The sequence below is a fragment of the Glandiceps talaboti genome, chromosome 1, assembly GCF_964340395.1.
Source record: "Glandiceps talaboti chromosome 1, keGlaTala1.1, whole genome shotgun sequence".
Taxonomy (NCBI): domain Eukaryota; kingdom Metazoa; phylum Hemichordata; class Enteropneusta; family Spengelidae; genus Glandiceps; species Glandiceps talaboti.
This window is the reverse complement of record NC_135549.1, coordinates 3,113,351-3,123,608: the sequence shown is the minus strand read 5'-3', so window position 1 is coordinate 3,123,608 and position 10,258 is coordinate 3,113,351. Positions and strand designations below refer to the sequence as shown.

The 10,258-nt window shown below is 34.5% G+C and overlaps 1 protein-coding gene across 1 annotated transcript; it reads left to right on the top strand.

The window, feature by feature from the left end:
* The first annotated feature begins 6,998 nt into the window (after nucleotides 1-6,998).
* LOC144438108 (low affinity immunoglobulin epsilon Fc receptor-like) lies at nucleotides 6,999-9,781 on the top strand. The gene is made up of 3 exons (XM_078127140.1): nucleotides 6,999-7,417; nucleotides 9,317-9,402; nucleotides 9,640-9,781. The coding sequence occupies exons 1-3, from the start codon at nucleotides 7,236-7,238 to the stop codon at nucleotides 9,648-9,650; spliced, it is 279 nt and encodes a 92-aa protein (XP_077983266.1). The 5' UTR covers nucleotides 6,999-7,235; the 3' UTR covers nucleotides 9,651-9,781.
* The last annotated feature ends 477 nt before the right edge of the window (nucleotides 9,782-10,258 follow it).

Genomic DNA, 10,258 nt, shown 5'->3' with positions numbered 1-10,258 from the left:
ACTAAGTCTATGTTCATAACTCAATAAACTGCAAAACATTAAACAATATATAAAATGTTTGTTATTGTACGTACAATAACAAACTTTTTACACTCTTTCCATCTTTTTGCAATGTATTGAGTTATGAACATAGACTTGGTATGTGTTATTTCGCATTATTTTTTCAAGTAGAAAAACATAGGGAAGCTGTTTTATCAAATAAAAATCCAAAATAAATACCAAATTCTCATCCATATGGCCACTTTAATCGCCTTGATTTTGGATATGCCTCGGTGATATAAACGATCGAATGCGACTATTAGTATTACTTTATAACTACGATACATATAAACAAGCTGATAAAAACATTGTCATTAGAACCTACACCAGGGACACCCACTGGACGAGAATGGTTTTAATACCCATCCAGAAAGTGGCACCAGGTAATATGCTTTAGTTTGCGAGATGACGGGAGGAACAGTACGATGAACACATTGTTATAACTGAAGATACTTTTAGTAAGCTCAAAGTACGAAATACCCTGGATTCAATCTAGGGAACGTAGGTCCCAATATTTATTTTAATAACATTTAATTGCTTACATAGCTTGATGAAACTTGTTGTCAACATGTTTTCGTAAAAACTGCATGTACATATATGATAATTATACAACAGAAAACAGCGTAAAAGTTCCAATATTGTCATTCATCATGCACTCATGCTGTCTGACAATGTATATTTAGGACGGAATGTTGCACGTAGGTTGTCTCAAAGATGTGTTCTTTGATCATAATTTACAATGTACCTTCCATGGACAAAAATAGTATATGTCAAACTATATGAATTATACCTATTATACGTACCTATATGCACCGTGGAGGATGGCTCAATGGGTAATTTAAATTACGGGGGACTACTTCACTGTAGATTAATTTTTGAAGTTGGGATAATTCCGATGGAAGCAAAGGAATACAATTAGCTCATATTTGCATGTGGTATAGGAAAGTTCCCCCCAGAGAGTACTTATTTACTGCGTTTATTTTGAAATCTGCATCAAACATCTCAACCAAACTACAGACTGAGTTGAAGTTATCGTATTCAAAGACTCATCAGCTTATAAAGTCTGTGGAAATACAGGTAAGTAGAATACTCTGTACTTGAAAACTTGAATTGTAACATGCAATTGCCTGGTATAATTAGGAAGGTAACTTTGTTTTCCGGCATTCGATTCTTGATCAGCTCATAGGCTTTTACTTATAGCTGTAGTGGTCATATGGATGAGTTATTTTGGATTTTTTATTCATGAACATCTCTACTACGTTTTCCTAACTTAAAAAAACACAGTGTGAGGCAACGATACGAAGTGCGTGTTCTTATAGTCCATAAATGTAAAAAAAAAAAAATGTGTAAAATGACTTTCAGACATTTTCTAGCCTTTTGCAATTTGGTAATATAATAATCTTTGTTAGAAACTGAACTGAAGAGGAAAAAATAGTAGTTTAGTTATTGACAGATTGGGATTGCATCTTGCACCAGTTGCGACCTTAAGTTAAGTAAGCTGTTTTGAATCATAATCAGCGTCTGGCAGTTGAAAATAATGTTTGGGATTGTACAACTTGAAGACCAAATAGGTAAGTGTGTGTGTGTGTGTGTGTGTGTGTGTGTGTGTGTGTGTGTGTGTGTGTGTGTGTGTGTGTGTGTGTGTGTGTGTGTGCCATCTTTTCTATCGCAGAGAATGTAAATGATTTATGTACAGGATTCCTTTACATATTTTGACATGTAGGAATCGTGTCAGAACGAGTTACCCCCCAAAAACGCGTTAACTGCAAGATAGCCAATTATGACATAAAAACACAACTATTACCGTCAAATTTCCATATGGTAGAGGATTGGATATTTTATTTGCAATATATCCTGGCTTCCTACTTCAAAAATATATGTGAAATAATATAGATCAAGTCCGTGTTTGTATATATATATATATATATATATATATATATATATATACATATATATATATATATATACATATATATATATATATATATATATATATATATATATATATATATATATATATATATATATATATATATATATATATATATATATATATATATATATATATATATATATATATATATATATATGAATGTCAGGGATAGTTAGTGTCATGTAGCATTGCTTGGTGAGCGAGGTCATGGTACTTTGAAAGAGTTCGATAAGCCTTTCCAGTTATTTTCGGAAGCAAAGTGTGAGAATTTTTAGAAAATGTTTTACCACGGAAAGAAACGAGAAATAACAGATGTTACAGTAAGTGAGAAGAGCTTCGACAATGCAATACGATTAATCATATTGTGGAGCAAAAAAACTCATAATTCTTCGAAACTCGATTTAATTAAGCTGTCATTCTAAGGTCAAATAAGGATCCGGATACGACAGGTTGTTTTCGTTTTGAAGCTTCTTTTGACAATAGGTTTTATCACTTTAATCATTCCACAGTACACAATAGAGTGTACCACCAGGTGTGTTTAACACAACTGGATTTGTTGACAAGTTAATACATTTGGCTACCATAATTCAATGTTCAATATACTGGTAACAATACATGTTGTATGCGTCAGATGTGTAATAACTGTTCAAAACTGTAATAAATAAAGGTTGTGTATGTGATAGATGACGGTGACGACACACCATGTAATCTATGATTCATGCCATGTTTGACACCTCAGTTTAGACCGTTTCATAGATGTCAGTACCGTAGCCTGTGGGGGGGGGGGGCAAGAGGGGGGGGGCAGCTGTCCCCCTGAGATTTTGGGAAAAAGACAGAAAAAAGCTACTTTTTGAGTACATAGCGATGCTATTAAAATCGTTATTTACGTGACGATTCCTAGCATGCGCGATTTCAATGGATAATTCACGAAAGTGACTGTACACTAACTCATGGCTAATATGTATCTTATATCGCTATTGTACGCTGGCTTAACTTTGAATTAAAATGTGTCCAGTTAAAAATTGTAATATTTTGCAGCAAATTTTTTTTTTTTTTTGCGCAGGACAGAACAAAAGAAGTGCGCACACGCACTGTGCATTTTGTGCGAGTAACAGTAGTCTTGAAAGTCTCCTTCATTTGAAGATAGCAAGTCGCAATTATAATGTCAGGGAGTGAAACTCAAAAAAAAAAGACGGAAAAAGTCGTTCAACGTGAGGTTGCCTGCTATGCTGCATGCAATGACTCGTGACTCTGAAGATGCGCTCGATCTCATTTACATTTTGCTCCTTGTATTAAAACATTTCATACTGATAAAACGGCAGATCTCTTTTTGGAATATTTGGTGGCCCTGAAAAAGTATTAAACTAGGTACGCAGTTTAAGATCCACTATTTGAAGATCTTTCTTTCAATAATTGTATTCGACGTTGTCTTTGGTTAAAACGTTGTTTGATATAATTATCTCATTGCACACTGACACTAGCGTTATTCCGCAATCCATTTTGAAGCGACAATTTGCTATGGAAAGAATGGTCCTGAATTTGTAAACAGAGCTGTACTTTCGACATCAAAATCCAAACTTCAATTTCCATTATAATGATAATGTCAAGGAGAATTCACTGAGTTCACCTTGGGTTCCTACATAAACGAGGCCATAACAATTTTGGAAGTTTGGTAAAGAAAATGATTATTTTGTTGTGTTACTTATTTGAGAAAGCACCATCATTTTTACCTCCCGTAAGGGTACGGGAGGTATTAAAAGGGGAATGTGTGTCTGTGTGTCTGTGTGTCTGTGTGTCTGTGTGTGTGTCTGTGTGTGTGTGTGTGTATGTGTGTGTGCCTGTCTGTCTGTCTGTCTGTCTGTCTGTCTATGTCATCATTTTCTAAAAATCTGCTGGCTCAATTGTAATGAAATTTGGGATATATAATTTTTAGGGTAATAGCTAGACCTGATTAGGTTTTGAGCAAGCCAGATCTGTTAATGTTTAATTAGAGAAATTTGCATATTAATGAAATCAACTAATTACGCAATATCTTAAGACTGCATACTTTAATTTCAATATAATTTAGTATATTCGTTAGACATAACAACATACACTTGTCCTATAAAATTCATTGATGTATCTTACAGCGTTAATGAATAATTTGCATAATTAATTAGTTTTGGTAATTGGGATATATCTTAAGAATACATACTTCAAATTCAACATAATTTAGTACATACATTAACCATAAGAAAACACATATGTCCTATCAAGTTTGTTGATGCACCCGTACAGTGTTAATGAATAATTTACATAATTAATGATTTTCGGTAATTAGGCTATATCTTAAGAATACATACTTCAATTCCAATATAATTCAGTACACACGTTAACCATAACAATCACATATGTCCTGTAAAGCTTGTTGGTGTACCTTTCAGTGTTAATGAATAATTTGCATAATTAACGATTCTTGTCAAAAAAACAACGCCTGTTACCATATTTTTTTTTAGTTTAATGAGTTATTTGCATAATTAGTGATTCCCTTACGGGAGGCATTCAGTTTAAATCTGGTTTTTACTTTGAATGTGAAATCTTTTCGGCAACTACTTTGAAAGATACGACATTAGGCCAGAAAAAATGAAAAAGCTGTTCAACCTACCCATATATGTTTTTCTGGTGATGGGCAATATATCCTCATACGGGCTTCGCACTTTTTTCAAAATTAAGGATATTTCTTTATATTTTCTGAATAGTACATGTAACAGTACATTTGAGTCTATTCCAAATTATATAATATCTTATACAGTGGTTTACTTGGCTCTGATATTGCATACAAGCATGAATTGAGATTAAATATTCAATGTGCACTAAAAAGAATTGAACAAAAGTTTACGACCATTGGGCCATCAAAAGTCTGAAAGTCTTGAAATGTTTTGCTCTTTATTCGGTATTTTTTTGAACGAAATTAAACTTCAGGAGAAGTCATTTACCATGTGCACATCCGCATAATATTTTTAAGCTTTGCCACAACAAAATACACTTCCAGATAATATGTAATGCATAGCATAATTGTTTCAATTCTGGTATTTTATTATGTCTATGGTTTGATATTTTATGCCTTTAAATGGCCTCCTACACTGTCTTATTTTCATTTTTTTTCACCTTTGGAGTGGTCTCCTTCCAATGCATCATTGTACCATATGATTTTATATCTCCACTGTAGTGTAGGTGACAGAAGCCTGAGAAGGGGTGGCTAAAATAATGCTCGAGTTTCAATTGGCGGGGCTTAACATTTTTTTAGAAGAGGGTGCGAGGAACTACACCATTTGTTTAACCGTAAATTGTGTACATTTCCTAACTGTAGCTATGCAGACGAATTGCATGAGATAGTATCAAGATGACTGAATAAGTTCTATCTAAACTCGACCTGAAATATTTTGGTGTCATTACATATGGTTTGTTTTATCCTTGTCAAGCATTGTGTAAAAATTAAATCGACCCACTTACCCAATGTGATGGGTTAGGTTACCCGTTGACAAGCATTTTTTATTTTTTTCTGACCTTACATATGATATTTAATTGCGTATGCTAAAATATATATTATGTAAATTACATGCAAATTTATGTAAACTAGTACTTCTAAATTTTAAATGCATGATTCACCAAGACAAAGGTTTTAAGACGTGTTTCTGACTTTAGTTTACTATTTTAATTTGTAATTATTGTAATGTTTGTTAATGATACATCAGACACTGTTATCGAATTTAGAGTGACACTACATATGCCATGTTGACGTTGTGTTGTCTATAGTAGGTGAGACGGGAAGATGTATTCCAACAAGATGCTTGCTATAATATTGGTATCAGCTTTGGCTACCGTAAGAGCCGCCGATGTAAGTATATTTTTTGAATAATTTGACGTAATTACCTCTACCTGTACAGTGGCATACCGATGGTATTATCAAATCTTTCAGATCAACAGGACTTGTAGTAAATGATAAATTGCATACGAGACAATATATGTGGTATACTAGTAAATTCATGACAGTATAACATTTAAAGTATAAGTTGTGTTCAAATGAAAAGTTGTATTACACTTCTGACAAGTTATGGATATCCTCTCTTGAAAAAACAACACCCCCCAAAAAAACAAAACACAAAAACCCCAAACAAACCAAAAAAAACACACAAAAAATCCAAAAATACATTGATTTGCACAAGTAAATATCGATGTCTGGGGGTGTTGAAATGACTGTTTGTGTTCCTTACACAACTTATTGCAATTAATTTCTATTGAAATCGTAACAGTTTCGAGGATAAATAAATGTGTGTGTGTGTGTGTGTGTGCGTGCGTGCGTGCGTGCGTGCGTGCGTGCGTGCGTGCCGAACCATATATTCTATGACATTTTCAATAGTATGTCTTCCTTATGAAGTTCGCAATATATTTCTATAAATATCTTGTTTTGCCTTTTATATTTAATTTTCATCGGATAATTCACAGCCTGGTAAGTTTTGATGTTTTATTCCATATTTATATATTTATAATTGAATCATAATAATTTATTATCAACAATAATTCCATCATCGTAAACCACTAGGCTCTACGGCAGACCTTAACAGACACCCCGTGTAGATTCAGTGCATCAGCGGAAAAATGTATCTTGCTTGCGTGAATGCAGAATGTCTTCATAATCATATGTGTTTTGCACTCTCAAAATAGCTAACAAAACTAGGGTACCAGAAATATCATGTTATGAATTTGTTAAGAATCGTTGGAAACCGAAATTAAAACAAAATTTGATTTTGTGTACTTTACATTTACCTTTAACCATCATATATCGATGGTCTGAGCTTGTACAACACACCACAACAGTTAACTATAAAGACTATAATTACAACAAGCAAAGATTAAAAAAAAATAAAAATAAATAAAAAGTCAGAAGTATCGATTTCGTTGCCCACATCATTTGTATACTGGTGAGATTTTCAAGCACATCGAAACATATCAAACCCCACCTGTAAATTATATCATACAAGGCTTATAAACTAGTATACGTTTGTTTGTTTGTTTGTGCCTGTCAGTCGTCACTTTTCAAGTACAAGATGACTTCAGCTGCGACTGCATTAGGTATGATGTGTACTGTGCCAATAGTCCTGAACGACCATATCAGAAGAAGGCTGAAGAATTGTGTGAGAGCCAAGGTGGAATTCTTGCCATTCTGAGAACACAACGAATTGATGACCTGGTTCGCAATGCAATTTTGCAGGGTGGTTTTAAGATGACTGATTGTGTACCGATGTATGGTTTCTTTATTGGATTGACTGATGATGCTGCGGAAGGCAACTATGTGTGGAATGATGGTGTTTCAACTTGCCCCATTGACTATAGCAACTGGCATAGCGGGGAACCGAATAATAACCCAAAACAAGATGTCAACGGCCAAGATTGTGTGCAAATGTGGTGAGATAATGAACACCATACATTTTATGGGATAGAAGTAGATATGATTACGATCAATGCTCCTCTTATTTACTTGTAAAAGCAGTTGTCGAAGAGTTGAATAGATCACCCATAGCTTAATGGGGTTGGGCAGGAGAAAATAATACATGGTCAATCATTTTTTGCAGCCCCCCCCCCCCCAGTGGACTAAACATATCAACCCCCCCCCCCCAAATAATGAACCAAGAATTTTCGTAGACCCCACAGATTGTATATACCCCACCCTGGTGATGTACAAATGTACACTGATGCATTACGTTAATAATCGATTTCAGAGTCCATATTAAAGTGATATATTTACAAATAGAAGTGGGTTTTGCTATAAGCTCTAACCTAAACTCGGATACTCAACCAGCAAGGCTTTTCCCCTTCAATCTTGATGGATGGGGGTAGGGGGGGGTAGGGGGGAAACAGAGTCACCTTGATGGGTGCAGATGAGTAGGATGGAAACTGTTTTGAAAATAAATACATGTAGGAGGCCATTTACATTGGAAAGACATGGAATACTTGGATATGGTCTTCAATACATGCATGAACTAAAAACAATTTTACTCCTCACCACATATTATCTTGCTTTTATCATGATTTTAACTACATGTAATGTATAATACTTGCATTAAGACAGACACAAAATTCGCACCCCTAAATTTTGTTGAACCCCTCCCCCTCTATTTTCTCCTCCGATCACCCTCTTTTACTTGCCGTAGATTATACTCGTCACCACAAAGTCCCTTCACGGTAGGATAATTTTTACCTTCCGTAAGGAAGGTTATATATTATGGGGTGAAAAGTCTGTGTGTGTGTGTGTGAGTGTGTGTGTGTGTGTGTGTGTGTGTGTGTGTCACCATTTTCTAAAAAACGGCTGGCTCAAGTCAAACGAAATTTGGTACACGTGTTCCATAGGATAGTGGCAAGAACTGCTTAAGTTTCGGTAAACATCCCATGAATATTAATGAGCAATTTACGTAATTAATGGTTTTTGGTAATTAGGCTACATTTCAAGAATGCATGCTTCAAATTCAATATAATTTGATACATACATTTGCGATACCAAAACACACCTGTCCTGAAAATATTATCAATGTAGCTTTTAGTTTTAATAAGTTATTGGCATATTTTGGTAGGCCACTAAAAAGGAAAAAAATTGTTTCTGGTCAGGAAATGTTGTCTTAAGTGGTGCGACAATGAGATTGTTTTTTTTTGTTCTTTTTATTTAGTTCTTTACAGCAAATGTGTATGTGGGGCAGATGTCATAGGCTTGTTCATGATTAGTTCTGCATAGCTGTTGTCTTCACTGGTGGCAATTAATGTAGGGAGAGTTACTTTTGCGGTTTCCCTTTCATCTGCAGACTGAATTGGCTGGACAAACATAAACAAAAAATTAAGTGATGGGTGCTGACCAGAAACAATTCTCTTTTTTTTTGGCTTTTAAAACTCTTTCTACAGTGAGTGCTATGCTACAACGTTTTATAAAGCTTCTCATTACATGTTGTGGTTGGCCAGGAGATCACTAACAGCAATGGGCAAATAGCAATCAATGAGAAAAAATAACTTATCGCATATGTTCGGTTGTATTCTAACAATTGTCTGTAGGAACGACAATCTCAAAACTTTGCCCTTACGGAAGGCATTCAGTTTAAATCTGGTGTTTATTATGATGGTTACTTTCACTGAGTAGTAGGTTCATGTTGTCATGGTCTCCTCGTATGCTGACCGAGGGGTCAGTCATCAAACTACTAATGCTATTACAAATGTAATACTTGGCATTTTATTTTTTAACCTTGTACTATTGTGTATATGTAAACAAGATTCAACTTTGAGTAATAGTTTCAAATTATTTGTTTTCTTGTTAATCTGTAGGTTCAGAGCCAACAAGAATGCTAACGGCGAGTGGGACGATGAGTACTGTGACTATCGACCAAAGGGAGTGGTTTGCCAAACTCGAGGTACATATACTGTATTTACATGTACATGTAATATGTGAATATGTTGCATAAAGTAATATTCAGATTGCATCTATCTCTTATTTCTTTACCTGTCTCCTGTTTTCTGTGTCTGTCTGTCTGTCTGTCTGTCTGTCTGTCTGTCTGTCTGCCTGCCTGCCACCTCTTCCCCTTAGTAATATTATACTACCCGGTAGGTATAATGACAAATAATATATTCCACTTTTCTTTTTGTTATAGTGTCGTGCTAAACTAATCCATCAGATGTGTTACATTACGGGATGGATACTCCTCGATCAACACTTTCCTCAGTCTTCTTTACGCACACATTCTACATTCATTGAAGTTTAAATATACTACATATTTGTTTAATTTCAATGATATCTGAAATATGATAGTACTTCTTATGTTGTGAAAACTCAAAATAAAGTATTATGCATAGAATACGTATCAGACTTTAATCATTTTTGTATGAAAAGCCCACCTTCCATTTTTAGCAGCTTCAAGACTAAACTTTACATTTTTTAAAAAATCTCAACTTGCGACTACCTGGATCACCTTGTCCTCCGACTGGCTATCTTTAATAATGCCAACCTGAGTCAGAGACCAAAGAATAGTGGAATTTGATGCACGTCTGCATACACGATAAATGGTCCAGATTAATGAGGCCGTGCTTGTCAACATTTACATAAAACTTTAAGACATATTCAACTCTCATTTATTTATTTAGGAATGATTTGATTTATAAACAAATATATCAACGAGAAAAACTTTAGATTTGACACAACTGATTTTAATTTTAATCTCTCTAAAACTATTCTCTGACTCTTGTGTAAGACAAGTTCCATGAACGTTATTT